General features: G+C 35.9%; 1 protein-coding gene across 3 annotated transcripts in view; it reads left to right on the top strand.

The window, feature by feature from the left end:
- The window catches only part of UHRF2 (ubiquitin like with PHD and ring finger domains 2), a 96725-nt gene that overhangs the window by 71087 nt on the left and 2270 nt on the right, over positions 1–23368 (top strand). Inside the window, exons 7-15 of one of the 3 annotated variants that reach the window (XM_075079085.1) lie at positions 2957–3080; positions 3458–3565; positions 7292–7396; positions 16695–16801; positions 17636–17798; positions 18332–18469; positions 19283–19406; positions 19812–19972; positions 21879–21977. In XM_075079085.1, coding sequence (XP_074935186.1) covers positions 2957–3080; positions 3458–3565; positions 7292–7396; positions 16695–16801; positions 17636–17798; positions 18332–18469; positions 19283–19406; positions 19812–19972; positions 21879–21977 — 1129 coding nt within the window. Of the gene's footprint in view, positions 1–2956; positions 3081–3457; positions 3566–7291; positions 7397–16694; positions 16802–17635; positions 17799–18331; positions 18470–19282; positions 19407–19808; positions 19973–21878; positions 21978–23368 lie in introns of all 3 variants that reach the window. The other 2 variants (XM_075079084.1, XM_075079086.1) reach the window with 2 other exon arrangements.

Here is a 23368-nt window from a genome sequence, read left to right as displayed (position 1 = left end):
TGCCAATGTGTGATTTAGCAATTGAGACCATTAACCTTCATAGGTGTTTCTCAGTGTGTACATTTGGCCACAGGGATACTGTTATTGGAAGTTGCTCTTTTTCACATGAAATTTCTGCACTGGGAAGAGTTGTATTCACTGTTTTTGGAGGAACTGCTGGCTTGAAACACTATCTAAAAAATACTTTCTCTACCTCCTAGTAATATGTATGGGTCATTGGAACTAAAAATACTATTTATTTGAATATTTTCTATGTGCCTCACACTTCTTGCATATGCAGAATGATTACAGTGTTTATCTAGCAGTGTTTATTATACAGCATGTTAGTCTGAAATATCCCGCAGTTTCCTACTGTCAAGGCAGACTGGTCTTTTGTGCATGACATCTTGCTTCCTACTACTGGTCAACATAAGTGAGTTGATGTCACGTGCTGGAAACCATTCTCAACGCACAAGTGGTTTATTACTGACTACAGTCGATAAACAGTATTCTTACCTAATTGCACCTGACCTTTGGATATAGCAGCTGAGAAGTTCTTTTTTGACTTCCTTCATTCAGAATATTCAATGAGACCACCTGTTTGGAAGTACACGTCTGTTTGGTCCATCCATTCTTCAGTTGTCCCTTATTCTCAGAACCAGCTCTAATCCAGTAGTCCACCAAGAGTGAAGCCCACCTATTTTCCAGCACCAGTCACAGGAAGGTTTCTGATGAAGAAAATATATATGATTCAAGTCAGTGACCCCTTCCCACAAAACCCCCAAATCCTTTGTTCTACCCCGAAAACAATGTATTCTCTCGAGTTTCTTCTATACTCTCAAATACACAGAAGGTTTGATAGGCACATCAGGGTACTTATACTGAAATCTCACCAGTCATCACTGTCTCTTTGGTCTAGCTAGTATGCTAAGATTATCTTGGCCTGCTGGTTGCTTCAAATGATTTTTCAGATCAAGTATTAGTGTTCTGGGCTTCACTGGCACCCATTCTTTTTCAAAAGCTTCTTAGGAAACATGAGCTATCCTACTTCTATTTAAGAGGACTGTAGAGAAAGTCTGAAGAATAGAATTTTTTTCAAAGTATAGCCATTACTGCTTGGATCAGCCTACTGGCTCCCATTAATACCACTATAACTGCACTGTGTAGGTCCCCAGGACTGTTTTCCTCCATACAGAGGATTCGGTGCTCTGCAGATAACCACACAAGAATTAAACTGACTGACAACATGGTCTAGAGTTCCTCAGGTCATATGTTAAGTGCACTTTTAGACCTTTCTGCTTACATTTCTGGCCAAAAAATTATGAATTTCCACAAGTAGTAGAAGTTTAGTTCATATAATGAAAATGTCTTGAAAAATGGCTGTCAAGTTTTTTGACTTGTTTTTGTTTGCTGCATAATGACATGAGTCTAATGATTTATTCATGTAAGTACAAATAATAGCTGCATTTGTGGATGAAGTCACTGGGTGGGAGAGGTACTGTTATGGAGCTGGCTTATGACAGTTAATTTGGGGATACTTAGTGATGCCAGCCCTGTGCGATCTTAATGCTTGGTTGTATGTAGGAGTGCAGTCACACTGGGCAAAGCAGTGTCTCTTACCAAAGAGGCAGTCTGTGTTCTCCCTTCTTCTTGCATACTAGCAAAGAGACATAGCTGTCTGGTCCTTAACTTCTTGACAGATTTTGTTTGGTTTGGAAGTGGAAAAATTTCAGTTTAGTATTTTTACAGTGTAAAATTTGTCAAACTCTCTGCAGGGGCTAAGCCTGCAGTCTGGGAAAGGATGATAACGTTCTCTTCCGGACATTAAGCCACTCTATATGTGAAACAGTATTTAATATTCCATATAAAATTAAGTTTAAAAAATATTAAGGTAATATGGTTACCCTTTCAAGAAGCAGGGAATGCTATTGTTAATTCACCTTATTAACCTGCGTTTATGTCATGCTCCTTCTTTTAATTGCATACTTTTTTTAAAATAATTGTAATATCATTCAAAGTCTTCATGTTAGACATTGTCAGTATCTTGTATTATTTTAATTTCTTTTTATCTACATAGCTTCATTATGTTAATGGTTCAACACCTGTATTGATATAGTGAAATCTGTTCCGGTGGACATTGCTCATTAATTCTTCTAGTCATATCAACATACAAAAGTTAATTAAAAATCCAGAACAGTAGTTACTACTGGTGGTGTTTATCTAAACTAGGTTATCAATTTCAGAGTAGATCAGGCTTCCTCCACTAGTGGTGTATGGGCCAAACCCAGTTGATGGGAGCCAGAAACATGGACAATTGCCTTAGCATTCCTGGAGTGGGGTATAAATGGTGTTAGAAGCAGCAAAAGGACCATGCTGCATAATATTGCCTGCTTTCCTACAGGATGGCTTTATGTTAGCTGGAATGAGTCTTGGTGTCACGAATGAGAGAGTATGTGCGTGCGCATGTGTATATGTGTGCGCGCATGTGTGTCTACATGCATTACATGATACCTTGGCTCTGTTTGACATTCAGCTGTCTGCAGTGACTTTTATTGTACTAGAAGCAAAAAATAAGGGTAGAGTGGGCAGGATGTAGAAACAAACCATGAGTATTGGTTAGCAGCATACTCTAATCTCAGTCACATCCTCCTTTACTTGATCTAAATGAAAGAGGACAGAATGAAGAGACAATACAGGAGAGATGGGGACCTCTCGCATATCATGTTGAGAAAGAATAGCTAAATATTTTGCCTCTAGCACTCTACCTTCAAAGATACTGAAATGCCCTTTTTTAAAAGTTTACTGTATTTGTTCATGTTGGGTTCATTTTTTAAGCCATAGGCTTCAGCTGCTTAAGACTGGTGTATGTTTGCTAGCTTGAAATAGTCAGGATGAACAAACTGACACTATTTTGGCTACAAGAAATATATTGCCATTATTATGAAGTAATTGAGAATTTACTAAAACCTTTTTTTAGGTATTGTCCTTCCTGCAAAAATGATTCTAATGAAGTTGTAAAGGCTGGAGAAAAGCTCAAACAGAGTAAAAAGAAAGCAAAGATGCCATCTGCCAGTACTGAAAGCCAGAGAGACTGGGGCAAGGTAGAGTGTATTTTAGAAATAGCTGTTATTCTGATTGTTCATGTATGTGCTACATCTATAATTCTACTTATATATGCACTACACAAAATTCAGTACTGGGTTGCACAGACAACAAGATAATGTTTAATCCTGCCCACTATCTACTGGCAGATAAATCAGTGGAAGAATTATTAAGGTGACTAGAGGTAAAAACAAAAAAACCCAACCCCCAATCCCTCCCCCAAACCCATAAACACATATTAATTACCATTCCTTTTAACAATTATTAACATATTTTAAAGTATATGTTTGTTGTAATGATCAGATTATGTAATTTTGAATTTGCAAATAGTCTTCAATATTATAATACTAATTCATTTTGTCTGATGTATTTTTAGGGCATGGCCTGTGTTGGTCGCACTAAGGAATGCACTATTGTTCCTTCAAATCATTATGGGCCTATACCTGGTGTTCCTGTTGGGACAACCTGGAAATTCAGAGTTCAGGTATGTTGTTTCAGTATTAGCTGTAGTTGAAGTAAGCACAATAATGAATGGGTTGGGCACTAAAATAAATTTAGATTGACAATTACCATTTTCACCAGGACTAAACAAAGCAAATACATTGTGATTCTAATATGGGAAGTGATGCTGATAGTAGTGGACATTGAAGTATACTGATTTTACAGTACAACTTCATAAGAAGTCCGTTGTCATTAGGGTAAACAAATTTCATATGTTAAAATTCTAAGTGGGATACTTAGTGCAGTGTACTTCACAGCTGATTATCCCACTTAGGAGTTGTAGACTGTAGATCTTGAAAACAAAAGAAATGTAGATTTTGAAAACCTTAGAAATCACTGTAAACTGACTCCCTGTTGGGTTTTTTGGTCATAGGTAACAGATGTCCAAATCTTCTTTTAGGCTGATGAACAGCTTCAGCCTTACTGCAGCTGAAATTGGCTTTCTATTCAGCCTTTGCTGTTTCAGATGGGACAGCTTCATTTTGTGCCAGTACTGATTTTTTGTGGTTTCGAAGTGTCCAACAAACTGTAAACTTACTTCCTTTTCCCTGGCCTTGTCTGATAGCGCTGATTTTTGTTTCGTCTTTGTTTTTTTAATTGTTGTTTTTAGTTGGGGAAATACATACTTCTTTATTTTCAAAATCAGTTAGTTCTTTGTGTCTTGCACATGTAAAGGATTGTAATTGAATATTTTCCATTATATTTGGAAGAATAGAAACAGTATTTTTTTCAACTGCTCGAGGAGGGGCAAGCCAAGAATGAAAAGCCTTTCTGGATTTATTTTCTGAACTTTTCATCACCTAGTTTCTCATGAGAAGAAAACAGATGTTTTATTATTCACTTGGTAGAAGAGAACACTTAGCAGGCAGTTTTCATCTGGCAGTGGTGTCTTCCAGTACTGTGTGAGGAATTCTGGATTTGGGAGGCTATGCAAGTTTCAAGGCTGATATGCTTAGCAGCAAACATATTCCCCTTAGCAACAGTTTTCAGTTTCTCTCCTTGGTAGAAATCACAGCGAAGCAGCAGAAACCTAAACTAGTTCTTTTGCTGCTTTCTCACTTCAATGTCTGTCATCAATACTTACCATCAATACAAGCCTCAGATGAAGCAAACTAAATTTGTAATGTAAAATTATGCTGTTCGTGATACCAGTGATTTTATACAAAATTACTTACTTAAGAGGAAAATGAAACTTTGATTCTTTGGGACATTTTGTTGACCTTTCCTGTGTTTGAAGAACTTTTTTGGGAAAAGAATTAAAATAGTTATCTTTTTGTTGGCTTCCAGATTAAGTAGAGTCTCATAAGTAAGAGGAACTTCCAAAATAATTTATGCAAACTCAAAATCCAAAGATCAAGCTTTTTTTTTACTGCTTCAACAATAATTGAATTATTAGTTCACCTTTTTGTTAGGAATTCCACTGGTAACACAAAAGCTAATAGTTTTCACATCTTTCTAATGCTGGTGGGAAAAGGGAACAGATTTAGAGTGCTGCTTTGGTCACAAAATTAAGCAAAGAATGCTAATTTTTATATGTATATGTGTGGACTAGACATCAAAGACAAATACCATTTCTACATAATTATTTAATTCTGGGTACAAATTAATTATGTTGTCCTTTTTTGAAAGACTTAAATGCTTTCTACGTAGAAAGTTAAATTACACTTTTGTTTCTCATATGACTGGTCTTTTTGTAAGAAATGAGTTTGTCTCAGCAAATCTATGATAATTTAGAGACTGTAGTTCCTTTACTTCTGGTTTGTGTAGTTTTTATGTCACAAACTGTTTTTTCCCTAGAAGGAAATTGACTAAGTATTGCTTCTGGAGAGAGCATCTCAAGAGCATCTTTGGCATGAATTACTTACCAGAGTTAATCTTTGGGATGAATCACCACCAGAAATCTAAATTTAATTGATAAAACCTGGAAATGAAAGAAGGGAGGGAGGAATGAATGAAAGGATATTTGATACAGCAGGAAAGAGGACTGCAGTAGTGGGGTCTTTTTATTCAGCATACTCATAAATGGTCTGGAAAAATTGGAAATAGCTGATAAAGTTAGGTGAGAGTGCTAAGTTGTTGTGGATAGTAAATGTGGGGTGGGGAACAGTTCTAACTATATAATTTGTAATGGGTTTTCAGCTACTTATTATTTAGGAAAGAGATCTTCTAATGGCTAATTTTGAAAATATTTCATCTTAATACCCAATAGTGATCAAAAAAATAAATGAAGTGTTAAATTATTGTGAAAAGTAGGGTCATGAAAATAAAATATATTATTATGAACAACAATCAGGATGATGAATGGTTTTCATTCAACTAGAAAGACTTTTCATTCTAGAAGAATGTTGAAAATGTGATGGAGTATAGATGGCTACAAAATGATGTACAGTATTACAAAAAGTGTTTAGGGGCCAATAGACATACTTTTGTAATGCAAAAAGGGGTCATAAGGAAAAAAAGGTCAGCTGTCTACTTCAAAATGAACGAAAGTAGTATTAGTTCATATGACAAGCGGTACTACTGTGAACTCTTTTCTCTCTTGGATACTATGGATCCAAAAGTTTTAAGTAGCTTAGGAAGTCTGAGCCACAGAGAGCTGGATGCTGAGAAATTGTACAAGGAAGTATCGTTGTGTCCTTGCAGAGTTTTCGTACTGTGCGTAGCTCTTGCCTGTTGTTAGGGACAGCATTTTTGGCCAGCTGGACATTTGATCTGATGTATTATGAAAGTACAAGACTGTAGCAGAGAATTTAAACTTTCATGGAAGTTCCTTGAAAGTGTAGGCTGGGAAAAGGAATTCAGGAATGGAAGAGACAGAATGAGAAAAACAGGCAAAGTCAAAGTCTGAAGGAAGACATGAAGGTAGGAAGAAGGTTCCTAATTGGTTTTCTGCTGGGAACCTTCATTCTATCAATAGTATTTTTGGCATCACGTACTGAGCAAATACATAATTTAATATGCAGCCTGTTTTTTATTCATAAAGAGTTTGTGTTTTTTAGAATACAATTTGGTAGTTTGAAACAATTGTTAAATACATTTTTGTGGGAGCGATGTTCCAGCAGACTTCAATAATGTTGCCAGCTTAGGGTAGATCTGGAGCTCTCAGCTGGTCTGATTGCAGTTTAGTTGTACATTCATTACCAGAGAGTTATCCTGGTCGGAGAACTAGCTTATGATCCATGCATTATTGCAATGGTTTCTTCTGTCTCCTTAGGCAGTGTGATAATATTCCTCTGAGTTGGTCACATTTACAGTGTGTTACCTTAACAGTACCTGACAAAATGATCTTTAAATGAGTCACTGTGATCTTCTTCAGTTAAGATTTGTAAAATGTTACCAGACTGGCAGAGCTCCATCTGTTTTCAATTGTTCTAAATGACTGTGCAAGTGGAGTATAGCAGTGAGTACAGTCTTAAATACTGCTTATGGAAGGAATCATGGAGATTTTTCCCAAAGAAGAAAGTGTACCTTTACATCTTCCAGTGTCACCACTGTCCTACATTGTCCTTCCATTTTTGGGTGTCCTAAATTCTGGCTTTTCTTCCTTAAAAACAAGTGGTCACCTTTAATGGTAGTCTTATATTAACTATTTATACAGACACCCCTGTACAATATTTTTAAGCAGAAAGTTGATTGTTAAAAGTGATTGTAGATGGCTGGCTGGCTCTTTGAAAAAAATGCTAGAAACTGGCTTTTTTTCTCTTGCCAGGTGAGTGAAGCGGGCGTTCACAGACCACATGTGGGTGGAATCCATGGACGCAGTAATGATGGAGCTTATTCACTTGTATTAGCTGGAGGATTTGAAGATGAAGTGGTATGTCATTTATGCAAGCAACAGATTTGCTGTTCTGATGTATCAATATTTGTACAGATAGTTATGTTTGTTGTTGATCCTAAAACTAATGCTTATGCAAATATGACTGTGAGAAAAATTAACTGCTGCTGCTAAGAAAGTGTTTTGGGGACAAATGTATAAGCAAATCTTTCTTAAAGAATACTTATGCTCATACACTCAAGCAAAATGTCTCAATTACAGCTGAATTTTACATTGCTTTGGGGTAGTTAAATTTGAACTTAGTCTTTAATATCTGACAGTGTAATTATATGCAAGTAATATGTTTCATGTTCTGCTTTGGTCATGATTTTTATTGCTTTCAGGACAGAAAGATGCCTCTTCCTTTGGGTTTGTTGTGTTTCTAAATACATGATACATTTATTTTAATGAAGCAAGCATAAAAGGTACATGTTACTTGATTCTGTGAAGTTCTGAGAGCTCTTGACTCCTACTGATGAGTACTTTCCGAACTTCTAGGAAAATCTCCATGTCTTGCATTATGATCCCCAAAGATGCTGGGAAAAAAATTCCACTTTGATGTTAACATCTAAGTAGAGCAATGAAAGCAATTATGCTGCTAAAAGAAACAGTAACTGCATCTGACTTTCATCTCATGATGTTGACCAACATTTATTTATGAATAGATTACTGTTCTCTGCAATTAAATAATGTTTATGCAGGGTACATCCCTTCATGCAGTTCTGCTCCATCAGGTGGAATTTTGAATCATGCACCAGGTAAAGGATAAACCATAAAGCAACCAATTTTTTTTAAAACATGCATAGCTGTTAATTGTAAGGAAAAAGGCACTGGGGAGAGAAGTAAGCATCTGAAATAGCATTAGAATGCAATGTATTCTTTGCCAACAGCACCTACCAGCTGCTGTTGCTGCATAGTATTGAGTCCGAAGGAATCTGTGTCTCTTTTTGAACCAGTCACATGAGGAGGTACTTGGTGTTGGGATACATAACTACATCCTTAGAGTCAACCCCAACCCAAGCTCTAGGACCCTTAGCTGGTGGATCCTAAGAATACTGTTGCTCAGTAGTTGTATCTTCTAAGGTGGGATGCTGCAGACTCCTTTATTTTTCTTTTTGGTGGCAATACTGATGTCCCCTTATTTCTGCTGCTGTAATTATTCAATCCAAAATATTTAAGAAACTTAACTGGATCCCGTGCATGTCTTTTCCAGTTCACCTAAGTGATGTTGTGATCATGAGTTTTTGTGGACACCTTAAGTACTGTCATAGTCTAGATGTCACATATAATTTTGAAGAGGCATAGTAGTGGAGAAATATTGCAGAAGATACCCTGAACTTGTTTGAATGTCAGCCTTTTTTGCAATTTTCTAAACTAATGATACAAGAGGGAATTTTTTTTCCCAGGTGCATTTTTGGAATTAGTTTTTCTTCAGTTCTTTTTTCATATACCAGATTTTATTACCCTATTTACTTCCATTTTCCCTGTTCATTGGAAAAGGTTGACATCAAACTTCGATAAGAATATCCACAGAAAAATCAAATTCTATATTTATAAGTATCGTTAAGTACAGCATCTCATTCCGGGAATGAAGCTTCTAAATAAAAATACAGATAATATCCTCTGCTTACATCTAGTCACTTTATTGTATGAGAACAAGAAAAGAGGTGACTCTTACTTGAATTTCAATTGTATGACATGGGTACTTGTGTGTAAGTTTTTATAAAAATTAAAAATAAATTCATTTTGGAAGACTTTTACTGTATGTTTATGCACACTGCTGATGTGCCATCTTAATGCTCTTCTGGCCTTAATTAACAGTTCACTATTGGGGTAAAATAATTGCAAATATATGTTGCAGGAAATAGAATTCACTGTCTTTCAGATCATGCCATCTTTATGCTATGCCTTTGGATGCTTACAGTCCTGCAAACCCAGACTTGTTTGCAACTTTGCTCAAGTTGGGATACTCTGGATGTACTGGAGTGCTCAGTAATAACTGTCAGTACAGGATCTACCCTCAAGATTAAGAAGGGGTACAGTCATAGTTTATCAAATGAGCACTGGGTGAAATTGTTTTGCACATGAAGCTTAACCTCATTCTTAATTGCATGCATATAAAATATTAGCATGTTAGTCTCTCTCTTGTAAATTTTAGTGACAAGTTACATGGCTTACCTATTTAAGATACAGTACTTAATATAGTTAGCTTTAGAGTCTTGAATATGTTCATATTACTGATCTCCCGCTCTTGTTCGTGATAGTAATCATAGTAGGAAAATTAGCTGAAGAAATTGAGAAGTCTTTCAGGAATCTAAAGTCTAAGAATTATTTCAGTATAGACTAACATTTAAAACTAGATATTGGACATTAACAGTGATTGTGCAGTCACAGGGTTCATGATAAAAGTATTTTGACTTGTCTGTTCATCAAATCAAGCAGCTGAAGAAATTTCACTTTTGTGTTGAAAAACTGCCCTCCTATTTTGTGTCATTGTTTTTATGTATCAGGGTTAAAAACTGCTGTTTATTTTCAAAAGTTTCAAGATCCATGTTTCTGCTGGGTTGAGGTAGTGTTGCAAAGATGGTAAATTAATTGTGTGGGTGCTTAGTTTAATCTGAACAAAGATTGTTTCTTCTTTAAGTGCTTTTGCATATCGGATCAGGAAATCTCTGAACTGGGATTCAGAATCTCTTAGAGAATAGTATCTACTGTGATCATTCCATCCTCTTGTAAAAGATTCTGAGAGTTGAAAAGAGAATGGCATCTCTAATGACTCAAAGTGGACCCCAGGCAAATATAGTATTTGCTTAAGTTCGTTGTTTATTTTATGTCAAATCCACTTAGTGTCTGGAACATACCATTCACAAACCACTTCATAAAATGGCTTGCTGACTATTTTAAATGTTCTGTGTCTTTGCATTAATCTTGTGTTTGGGTAATCAGCTCCAAGGTGTTAGTACCACTGTTATTCCACTTGTTTGAAATAGTCCAATTGCAAATAAAAAGTATTTAGTTCATTAGATTTGCCCGAGCCCTGTCATGAGGATATGGCATTTCTGAACCTTGGCTTAGTGTGCATTGCACTGTGAAAGCAATTGACCAGTTCCACCATTGCCAAAGGTGCAGTGCCAGTACTGTAGTGAATTGCATAGTTAAATGGCTTTAAATCCAAATCAAGTGGCAATTGGAGCTTCATGTCCAAGTCAAAGTTGTTTAAATCCAGAGACCATTGTGACTAGCAGTTTACCTAGATACGTCTGAACTGCTGCTTTATTAACCAGTTTGCTGCATTTACCTGCGTTGTCTGAATCTAGCGTGAGCCCTGGTACAAAAGAGATGTAGTATCCTCTATAAATTTTCTGAATGATCGTGCCATGCTGACTACGTTACCAAGGGAACAATTCCTTTCATATTTTCCCACCTCTGTTTTATAGTACTGAGAATCCAACATAACAAGTTTATTACAGCCATTACACTGAGAATCTCTCTATTGTGAGCCACGTGGACTGAGTATGTAGGTGAAAACCTGTTGCTTGATGCCATGAAACTTGCTGTTTTCAAAAGCCATCACATTTCCAAGGTCGAAGTGCCCTCCTGGTTTGGGAGCTGCTTGGAGCTCGAACATAATGTGAAGAAATTTGAGTACCTAACTATACAATAGCTACCAAATATCTTCCCTTTCATTCAGATGTGTTACTTGTCCACTCTTGTTACCTCCGATACTAAGGACATACTTGACATAATTTGTAGGGCAGTAGCTTTAATACTTATTTCTTACCAGTGTTTCAGATTTGTAGGACAACTCCTATTCCGCAGCATTCTCCTCAATGTCAAGGACATAGGCCTTGGTTTCTGTTTGTGAATGCCTAACATACTGACATACTTTCTTTCTGAAATGCATACATTTTCAAGAGACATTAGTCATATTAGTACAATAGATGGACTGTAATTAACATCTGAAAGATCAGCATAATTGTACTAAACTTTGTTGTGTCAAACCATGAGTTTCTTGCTGAACTTCACAGATTTTTCACATAAACACTTACAAAAATTCTTATTACATTAATCATTTATTTAAATACAGGAAATAAAAGAAGGATGAAAGTAACAAATTCTAATTACAGGTATCGAGGTAAATGAATGTCACATAGTAAGTGTATGCCTCTTAGGCAAGATTTTCCTTGCCTTGTTTTAACTAAGATTATAGTAGGCTAATGAAATTACTCGTACTGATTGCAGGATTTTTTGCCCTCAGAAAAACAATCAACCAGTGATCTCCAACAGATAGTCAAAGATAATTGTAATTTTAAAATGTTGTCTCAAGCATCTGTTGTATCTCCTGAGTAATCTTCCACTACAGAAAAGGGTGTTTGACCTGAAAAGGCTTTCTGTGGGTTGCATCTCTGGTGAACCTGGTTTCAAGTCGGAACTGATTTTGAATGGAGCAGAAGATAATGAATCCAGATTGGGTACCCTGAATTGTGTACATATTGATGTTTAGTTTGGAGGTCTGGAAATCCACCATTTTGGCACTGAATGTTGAAAGGAGAAGGAACACCCTCAGAAACTGGTTGTCTACACATACAGCAGTTGTCTAGTACTTTAATTTGTAAGGTTTTTTTAAAAATGTTGACCTACTTCCATCACCAGTTAGCCACCTTCTGCTGTTTCCTGCTTTGAGGCTGTCTTACTTATTGTTCATAGATCCAGGCTGGCAAACACAAAAATGGTTTAATGCTTTTATCGTGATGGAATATGGCATGATACTGTCAGGTTCTTGCTCTCAAGGGTGGTTGCAGAGAAGACTCAGAAACACCTATTATGATATTATGATATATTCAAGCTGTGGCCTTAATGCAAGAGAGTTTTTATTGATTTATAAATGAAATATGTAATTTACCCCTTCCTTTTTAATTGGGACCTTTTACTGCAGTGCTAAACTATGAAATTACCAAAAATAAATCAGACAGTTGATCAGATGGACCAATTTTGTCAGCACTTACATGCATACAGACCTGTGAGAATTTTAATAGAGATGAATGATGTCATGATTCACTTTCAGTTATCCCTAATACTAGGGAAGGGAAAGCCTTTCAAATATAATTGCCTGATAGTTAGTATTTGTCTTGGAATTAATAACTTCATTTAAAAAGACTTAGCGCTTTTTTATTTTGCTTTGTCATATTAATCAATATCTTAGCCTTTATTAATCACGTTTTACTAAGGTGAAACGGATGAATTAAGGGATTGATGAACTGATAAAATTTTGGGGTTTCTTGTATCAAAAAAAAACAATAAGACTTTTGTGTCTTATTGTTTGTTCTTAATTATCTGTTTGTGTTCTTAATAGCATATTTTACTAACTGATAAATGCATTTTTTGTGTATATGTTGCGACCAGACTTTGAAATCTGAGCATAATAACAGAGGTGTTAATAGAAGGAGAAAATAACTGACAGCTATCTTGAGATAGCTGATATTCCAGTCACTTGAAATACCTAATGCCACTGACAGCTGCTGCATAAGAGCAACCCATAGAAATAATGTGGTTGAACACTTAGGTGGAATTCAAAATCTTAGTTTTTACATTCTCCATTATCTCTTCATTAGACCTATAACCGATTCTGTAACAACATTGAAACTGTGGCGTATGATTTAATACAATTGACCATCTGCTTATGTGGTATGTCTCAGGCTGACTGGCTTATAGTACTAGAGCTTCAGGCTCATCTTCCTCTCAAATGCCTCAATATGAGATACTGGGTCAATGCTACTGTGGCTGGAGTTCATTTGTTCTGTAATGTAATCAAACTTTACAAACAGGACAGTTAAGAAATAACTTTATGGAGGCAAGAAAAAGAGACATACAGAAGGCATTAAGAGAAGAAAATAACAAAGTCTTACTAGCTGTTGAAAGGAAGTTTTGGTGCAAGGAAGTTGAATTAAGCTGTGGAAAGCAGAAGAGAAATAGCAGAAGTACGTATTTTAAGGTAAGAAAGTGGGGAAAAGGTAGGAAGAAAGAAGAGAAGGGAAAAGATAAGACTGTTTCAATAGCCTTTTGACAGTTATTTTGGTCCTTAAAGAAGAACATACAGACAGTCAATAATCCATTTTGCCAAATGTTTTCTTCAGCTGTTGAATGCATAATCTACAGCAGTATCAGTATCTTAAGCTCTACTTTCTGATCTGCTTGAGTAAAAAATAACTTTCCACCTTTACCTGTCACATAAAATCAGCTGAACGTTGTTAGAGCTGGTAGGAAGATCCTGCATTGTCTGTAGATAGACTCAGAACTCAAAGCTATTGCGAAATTGTGTTAATGAGTCATGACTCATTGAAAGATCCCAAATAATAAGCTGTGTGAATTTTCCTGGCATATTCCACTTTCAAACTAAAACACTGTAACCATGATGGAAGTAGGTTCTGTAGGTCTCCCATTAGGTCTTCAGATGACCAGTATCCCCATTTCACTTCTGCTTGTCATGGGCTGTATTTGTATCCACACTTACACCACTCTGATTCCGTGTCTGTGCATCACTTACTCTTGCCACTCTAGATTTTCTCTTGCTGCAAGCACTTACATATTCACCTGAGCTTTCTTCTTGTCCTTGTTTAGGAGTTGCTCTCATATCAGAGGTTCAAATATCCTCCCCATTTCTCTTCTTCCAGTCCAGATTAGCACCCTGTATGGCAAGATCTTTGTAATTTTCCTCTGGTTCTAGGAACTGTGTGTCTTTGTTCCCTGCCACCCTTTGGTTCTGGTTTTCTTTGTTTGTTTGTGGGGTCTTTGTTTGTTTGTTTGTTTGTTTCTTAATATATATGTATATCTATCTGATGTGAAATAAGTGAGTGTAGTTCTTCTGAGAATTAGAACAGAAACGAGCCTTTCTTACGTCGAGAGGTGTTAAAATATGCCAACTTCTTATTATTTGACCTTTAACAATTATACTCCATAATTGTTCCGTTTCTCCTCCATTTTCCTTACCCTGGATTTCCAGTTTCCCCAAAATCCATATAAATTTGCCTATTTATGAATAGAACACTTGGATAATTAAAGAGAAGCAAATGTAACCTATCAAGTGTGGAATCTGTTCAAGAGGTGAGCATATATGCATAGGCCTTATATCCATGCTGTCTCTTCAAGCATGATGTTTTCTGGTTGCTTGTGGTTAGAGTACCACCCAGAGAATCACTCAGTCTTTCTCTGAAGCATTGGAAGTTTGATGGTTTTAGCCCTTTTACATTTAGCCCATTTTCCATAGAAATGTGTTCCAGGAGGTAATTATTAATACTGTTGCATTTATGCCTACTTGCTTGAGGTTTTTTTGCTTAAGCCTAGTAGTGATTTGTCCTTGATTTATGTTTGTCTGTTATGCCAAAACCCAGTCTATCCAGTACTTTCTTCTTGTCAAGGTTGTTCTACCTAGTTGTTGATAAAAATTTGTCAAGAGCCTGTCTTGTTTTGTAAATAATTTTCTCCATTTCGCTTGCATATCTAGTATTTGTGGTTTTCCTCGATTCTTTTTACATTCTTATACGTATGATATTTCAATATTTGTCTGAACATTATGTTCTAAAAAGAGGGAAAAATCACCTTCCAGTTTCAGTTTATTTGTGCTTGAACATCAAAAAAGTGCCTTAACAGTTTTCCCCACTCTGCCACATCATGAATATGTGTTTAGTTTCTTCCTTGTTATGAAACCCACGTCATTCTGGATTCATGACTTTCCAGGAAACATCTTTCTGGTTTTCTGAACTTGGCACAAGCTTCTTACTGAGTATTAAAATGCAATTTGTTTGAATGGGTCTGATTCATCAAGCAAGTCCACTTCTATTCATATTATTATCAGAATCATCTTTGTGTGCATTGCGTACTTTGTGTACACATTCTGTTTGCCTTGATAATCACTGACAAAATAAACATCTCGAATCTATGATAAATCATTTTATACAATTTATTTTACATCCTTTCTTAGTAATAGTTCTTGTCTTGTTATCTTTCATTCTTTTGAAGTTGTTTCATATATTGTCGTTGTACATCATCATCCTGTTTCTGGGTTTTTTTAGATATTCATTGAGCAGAATAAATAGACTGTTTTATCAAAGGATATACCAGAGTTTATACATGTCTTTGTTACATTTTGAGTATTTTTTTAGCTTTATAGCAGTTGGTTGTTATTATGTAGACATAATAATTTTGAATGAGAAATACTCTAATGCTGCAGCTGAATTTCTGTTAGGTTTTCCCTACACAGAATAAAATAAACATCATTTCTACAATTAATCTATGGCCTGTTCAACCAGCATTTATCTTTCTAACGTTCTCTTTTTCTGCTGTTGTCAGTCATGAAATATCTGTAACAGTGTTGCACTGGATCCTTAATAATGTCAGACTTTTAATAGTGGTAAGAAATTGACTGAATTTTACTACTGCATACAAGTATGTTCAGATTTTTGCTATAAAAGTTCATATAAACATTATTTTTCTATTAAGTATTTATCTTCTACTGTTGCTTCATGCGTTTTACAAAATTTGCATCTCCAAAGAGATATCATATTAAATATGTTCGCATGTTTCTAGAAATACTTGTCTTTGCCAGGAGAAATACAAGTTTCTGTGACATATTTCCTAAAGAAAATAGTAATACTGGCTTTACTTAAGTGTATGTAGATTTTGACTGTTTTTGCGGTTTAAAATATTCTAACAGCCTTCTTTCTATTTAAAGAAACTTCCACGTAGGAAATATACTACAGAATTATGTCAGCTTACAAAATGTGAATTTAAATGAGTTTAAGCTCTTAGAAGTTCAGAAGAGCTGGGATTTTTATTGCATTAAAGCACCTGCCTTGTACATAAGGCAGAAGCTGTTTTACTTATTAGCACAAGCTGAAGTGATTCCCCCAAGGTATTTATTATGTATTTTACAGATATTATATTCTTGTAAACTAAATGAAAGCTCTAGAGCAAGTAGCCACTTGCTAGAATGTGTTCCCTTCCTCAGAAATACTTTTTTTTTTCAAAACCAGCTTTTTAGATGTCCAGTTTTTTAAGGCAGGCAATTTTTTAATATGAATTTTCTGGAGAATATGTTACATCCAGACCAGTAGCTTTGTGCTGGCAATACTCCTGTAGAAGGTCAGGGATGCTGAAATTCAAAACACATCTTTCCATGCCTTGGAGTATAACTTTGTTCTGTCTGAGTAAACAGAATGAATGAAGTAGCTTTTTTTAAAGAAAAAAAAATTGAGTTGATTTACTTAGGAGTGTTAAAACAAAGGATAATCTTCTTGCACAGGATCGAGGAGATGAATTCACTTACACTGGGAGTGGAGGTAGAGATCTTTCTGGCAATAAAAGGATTGGAGAACATTCATTTGATCAGACATTAACACACATGAATAGGTAAGTTTTGAAGATAAAATTTAAAAGTTTTCTGAAACAAAGAACTGGGTTGTAGTGCTTTAATGTAAAACTAACATTTTGCTATATCCATTCACTCTTGTACAGGCTACTTTTGGAAACAGTGGTGCCTCTTGCTCCTAAGAGGCATTTTATCAAGCATTATCTTTTGTTGATATAAAGAAACACTTGCATCTCCCTGAAACACATTGCTATATTGCCAGTGCAGCTAGTAGTCATGTCTCTGGTTGAAATTGTTCTACACTTGCATTTAGAGGACTTTGTTTGAATTTAATGCGAAGTTTGTCAGAACTCTTGGGTAGAAGTTTTCTATATGTGAGAGATTTGAGTTAGAGTTTTTTGGATGGTTACCATGTACTTTTTTGTCTATGGTGTTTTTCACCGTATTCATTACTTTTGTGTACACACTTAAAAAGCCTTAAAATCTGCAGTTAATGGGGACTAGCGATAGGGAAAGTTTGCCTTTTGTTATAATTTCCTTTAATTTCCTCAGTGCTATTTAGGAAAGGATTATTTTTCAAAATGAAGAGTATTAAATCTAAAAGGATTGTTTTATTTAGCAGTATCAGCTCAGTTGTCATCTGGAACCTTGTTAACAAAATATTTTGTGTTCCTATTTTTTTTCTTACCATACAAGGTAGCATGGATCTCATTGCTTCCATCAGTTCTGCAGTTGTTGAGGAATATACTGAAAAGTTCTATGCTGCTTGATAAAGCATAATTAGACAAGGGAAATAGATATGACTTGCTTAAATTAATTCTCAAAAATCTGTTGTGTGAAGCAATCTAGTTTATGAAGATTTTAAATCTTTCTAGGGCATTGGCCCTTAACTGTGATGCCCCACTGGATGACAAAAATGGAGCAGAGTCTAAAAATTGGAGAGCTGGTAAGCCAGTCAGAGTAGTACGCAGTTCAAAAGGACGGCGGATCAGCAAATATGCCCCAGAGGAAGGCAACAGATATGATGGCATTTACAAGGTATTCTGATGTCTACTGACTGCAACATAACATTTTCTTCAGCTGTTTTAAAAAGTCTCATATGTGTTATATTGCAGATTCTTCATTATTACTTAAAAGAAATAATTCTTTTTTCTCTGTGATAGCTTTTTAGCCTTAGCTTATTCTGGAAATAACTGAAATAAAATTATTCAGAGCAGTGATAACACAAAATCTGTAATAGGATATGTAAAGTTGATCATGTAAGCTGCTTTATATATGCTTACTGAATCATATTGATCCCTGGAAATTAAATTATTTCCTCATTCCTTCCAACTATATCCTAGATTTTTGTGCATTTAATGACTTCTCAGCATCTGAAATAAAGGTATGTGCCTTTTAAGAGCACTGTATTTATTAAAAAACCCAAGAATTTCTCACATGAGGGAGAGCTGCTGTATAACAGTAATGTGTAACTTAGCCTTCTCATTTCTTCTTGAACAGTTAAAGTATGACTATATGCAGGTGTTTGGCTTGCGATAAAATAATGGCAGTAATATTATATTGTTCTTTAGGTGGTAAAATATTGGCCAGAAATTGGAAAATGTGGATTTTTAGTTTGGCGCTATCTTCTGAGGAGAGATGATGTTGAGCCTGCACCTTGGACTTCAGAAGGAATGGAGCGGTCAAAGAAACTGGGTCTAAGCGTACAGGTTTGAATCAGGACTCACAGAGTTGTTTTTATTCTTATTTCCAGTAAACATAGTCCAGAAAGAAAGATCAGTTAAAGTGCTTTTTTTTTTTATTTGTACTTCACTGTGGCAGGATTTAAGGGCAAAACCACTAAAGATTATCTGCAGACTGAAAGAATCCCGTAACAGTGACACAGCAGAACAAAGGTGGATGAAGCTTTCTGCCTTAGCAGTGCGCTGCTTTCCATATATGGATTGAAAAATTAAGTGTTTGAATCCAGTTTAGTGATCCTGAGGCTGGAAAGAATTTCTACAAGCTTCTGTTGTTATAGCTGAGCCTGTCTGAGAAACAGAAAAACCTGTTTATTTTATGTATTTTTCTCTCCATGTGACTGAAGAGTTTATATAGAGAGTGTATTTCAGGCACAAAAATAAACTGACCCATGAGGACTTGACCATTGCAGAATCCATGAAAGATGGAAAGAATTAACATACCGTCTATTTTCTCTGCAAGGCCGGTGTATCATACAACATACCATGATCTTCAACTTTGCCTAACTGATTTGTGTAGTTGTAAGGGCATAGATATGGATATTCCGTTTCTTTTAATACAATCTAGTCTGGATTAGATTTTTTGACTTGACTATACTTCCTTAATAATAGATACTAATTTAACTGTTTTATCCATCGCGTAGGGTTTTAAAAAATATTTTGTAGTTTTTTCAATATGTAGTCATGGGGTTTTAAAGTGTTTTAGAAATTAGTCTTCTTGTTATTTGGGAATTCCTGTATGCCAGAAGTTTTTGTTTTAAATCTATGCTTTTTTTATTTTAGTATCCAGAAGGTTATTTGGAAGCCATGGCTAGTAAGGAGAAGAAAGATAAGGTTAAAAAGCAAACTGTGAAACAGGAGCCAACCAGCCAGAGTAATGGAAACCAGAAGAGGACAATTGATGATGGTATTTCTTTTTATTTCTCTAGCATTCATCAGTAAAGTCTGTCATGTTATGTTTATTAAGCCAGTAGCATGAAAACCTTGTGAATGTGAGAAGTTACTTGAAATACTAATGTAAATTGATAAGCACGTGCTCTGTAATTAAAGTAGTAGTGTAGGGATCTTATCCTATTTACTACTCTTAAGCGTTTTTTTCTCAAGTTCTGTAGAAAAATGAACAGTCTTCTGGGCAACTGGGCTGCAGTCCAAAACAATGCTGAACAGTATGAGTCAGAGTAGGGATTTGATTGCTGCATTTCATGGGTGTAATCCATGCTTTAGCCTTCTATAAATAGTTTTGTCTTCTCCTTTTATTAGTTCAGACTAACACTCTGTTGTTACTGCATCTGATGGTCAACATCTTAAGCAGGTATAGAGGAACCTACAAATACACCCAAAGCCATGAGGATGGGAGATGGAGGGAAAGGAGAGGCATTCCAGCTGACCCAAGAGCAGCAATGGCTGATTCGAGAAGACTGTATGAACCAGAAACTGTGGGATGAAGTACTTGCTTCTCTTAAGGAAGGACCAGTATGTTTGCTGCATGCATAATTTTTAATGCTTACCTTTTCTTTAGACTGTTAGGAGGAATCTTGAGTGTCTCTTAAAACCCAATTTGCTTGTTGAACTTTTGCTGAATACAGACTGTGTCTAGCATTATTTTTATTGTAAGACTTTGATTTCAAGAAAATTGCTGTCACTTATACAGTTTGCTCTTGATGGCTTGGTTTACACCTGCATAAAAGAATTTCTTCTTACTCAAAAAATTTGGGTTTTTTTCCCTTTTCATTTTTGAAGTGAGTGTGTTTTCTCTGAAATTATAAATATATTTTTGTGCTGTGCTGATATGAGAAATCAGACATGAAGAAAGATGGTTCTAGTCACTACTTTTTTTAGACACAAAATAATATTATTACAGAAAATACAGCTTGCTTGCTTTGTTTAAAGAGATAGAAGTACTGCCATCTTCAAATTTAGATATGAAATGAAAATATTTTGATCCAAATCTGGATTATCCCACTCTGTAGAGAGGGAACCTTAAATAAGAAAGAAACTACTTTCCTCCCCCTAAATGTCAAGAAAATAGCAAGAATAGCTCAAGACTGAAGAGACTATAGACACTACTGTAAAAAAAGTCCACAAAGGAATATCTCCTGAAATATTACATCTTTCAGTTATAATTAGTCTTACCAGTGTCAAGTTCATACTTATTTCAACTGTTTTGCAGAAGAAATCAAGGTGGGTTAAAATAACTTGATAAAACTCAACTCAATGAAGAACAAACCATTGGTTGGAAAATGGACATATGTAATTAGCTTATTTGAGAATTACCAGTGACTAGTAATGGTGCTTCTGTAACAGAAAAAACTTCTATATCTCCCTGGTCTTCCACTTACACTACTAGTTTTTGCTATAATGCTGCTGCTGTCGTCTTTGTGTAGGAATTGGTACTGTAAGATTATTTGCTATTGTCTTGTCTTCTATCCAGTGTCTGTAATGACTAGAAGGATTTCAACTCTTAAAATTTTGCATGATGACAGACAATAGAGATATGTGTTTGAAAAAAGGAGAAAACAGTAATTTAAAAGCGGTTGAGTTACTGAGAAGTAACTCTACAGATTCCTACCTATGATTTTGTTAAGATTTTCATTTAGTTGCCACTGAAGGCAGTGGGAATCACTGGTAGCTTTGGGTTGCTACTGTGACAATGTAAATATTTCTGCTAGAAACAACCACCTTCCCTTTTAACTAAATAAAATGTGGTTTAAGATAAATCTGGTATTCTAAAAGTTATTACAAAGAACCATATTCTGATTAGCTGTAGATAGGCTTTTTTTTCTATATCCAACCATGTATTATTGTATCACTGACATGCCAGAGATAAGCATGCTTACGTGTTCCTGATGCAAATGTATCTTGAGATTCCTCAGGATGCCCTGAGAAGATTTAAAACCAGGGAGGCTGGTTTACACACTGCAGAGAATTTGGCCTGAAGAGAGAAGAAGCCGTTAAACTAGCCATAATCCATAAGCACAGGAGGAGGTGCATAAGTGGCTTTCTTAGCAGAAGTTCCCTTGGCAGAGAAAAAGAGATCTTTCAGGGACATGCAAATTTCTAGCAGCAGTTGCTAAACACGATTATTAAACTTTCTGACCTATGCTAAGAATCAGGCATGAGGGGCCCTCCAGTCTGGTTCATTTTGTTTAGAACAGTACTCGTACAAACAAGTAACTAATCTTTAAAACATTAGTTCTCTGATTTGTGGAGGAGCAGAGAAATGAAGCAGTTACGGAGCTGCTTCCTGATTACTTTTAGAAAGCTGTACTCATGGATGTGGAGGACTTTACTTCTGGAAGTGCATAATCTTTATGTTATAAGTGGCATTTACAAGAACTGTAATAGAGTTTGTCTTTTTTATTCCTTTGCCCTACACTAGAATTTTCTGAAGAAACTGGAACAATCCTTTATGTGTGTCTGCTGCCAGGAGCTGGTTTACCAGCCAGTGACAACAGAGTGCCTCCACAACGTCTGTAAAGTAAGAATAAACTTGGGCTTCCTCTGGGCTGTTTTCTTGGCTCTGAGACACCAGTCACCAAAGCCATATGTGTTTAGAAAGACAATAATTATTGCCTAACAGTCTGAGCAAAAACATAGAGCAAGTTTGCATTCAGTGATTGCCTTCATTTTGTGTAATAAAGAGTGGAAGCATGTCTAGTATAGTTCCTGATAGACATAATGAGTGAAGTTTACCACTGCTGTCATTCCTTTGTGATCAGTGGAATTACACTGGGAATTGGTTTGGTCCAGGAGCTAGATGTTGGTACAGTAAAAATAATTTAATTTTACATAGTTAAGGAATAAAAGTAGATTTTATAATTGTGTAACACTTAATAAGAGTTGTTGAAAGGATGCAGGGTAAATACAAGAAAATTATTTGGGTAAGTGACATTATCTTGTTATTCTTGGCATTGTTTTTGCTTGGTAGGAGGGCCACAGAAGTCAGTGTCTTAGAATCTTGATCAGTTGGATATAATGTAAGGAGTTTGGAATCCAGTTTGTACTAGAGTTATTTTTTGTAGCACAGGTATGTATAGAATCATGCTCTGAATTGTGCATATTTAAACTGTGCCTGCCATACCTACTATTTCTGCCTAAGAGCCTTAAAGGACTTGGACTATTATCAGCCTAGTACAGTATCTGATAACGCAAGTTCACTGTTCAAGAAGATATGTATCACTCCAGTAAAAATCACTGTGTTGCTATGGATGGCCTGCACACACAGAATGATTATGGCTCCTTAAAACCATAAAAAGTATTATGACAGGGTTAATATTTAGAATTATGGAAATTGGAGAACAATGGAGAAGAGAAAGGTGAATGGCAACAAACTCAGGAACCACAGAATGTGAAGATACCAGTAAATATTTGTGAATACAAAATAATATCCAGTTAAAGTTGTAATGAATAGTTTGATAGTAAGCTGCTACTGCTGTTTGGGCGTAGACCTGCCCTGATAAATTTCTGATATTCAGATCACACACTCGGGCTATCTGCACCCTGTGGTAACATAGTAAGGAGGGCAGCACTGGTGCTAATGTGTTAGAGATTGTATTATTCTACACACGTCTTTAAGGTTTAACTGATTCTCATTCCATAAGGTAGATGGAGATTGTTACATAAACAATATGCCTCATATACTCACCTTCCTCTCGAAATGAAGGTCTGGGAAACTGCAGCAACCTAACTGGGAAGCTAGAAGGAAGCTGCAGACACGGCTGTGATTCGCAAGGGGCACTAGTGGAAACGATGGGGAAATCTCAGTAGTGATTTGTTTTAATTCCTCCCAAGCTCAGTGTTTCACATCCCAGCCCAGAGCAGAGTTCCTTTGTTAGGACGTTATAGTCATCGAGGCACAGGTAGGTGCCA

This window comes from Phalacrocorax aristotelis, chromosome Z (assembly GCF_949628215.1).
Source record: "Phalacrocorax aristotelis chromosome Z, bGulAri2.1, whole genome shotgun sequence".
NCBI lineage: Eukaryota > Metazoa > Chordata > Aves > Suliformes > Phalacrocoracidae > Phalacrocorax > Phalacrocorax aristotelis.
The sequence above is the reverse complement of the archived record's forward strand: the minus strand, read 5'-3'. Positions and strand labels throughout refer to the sequence as shown.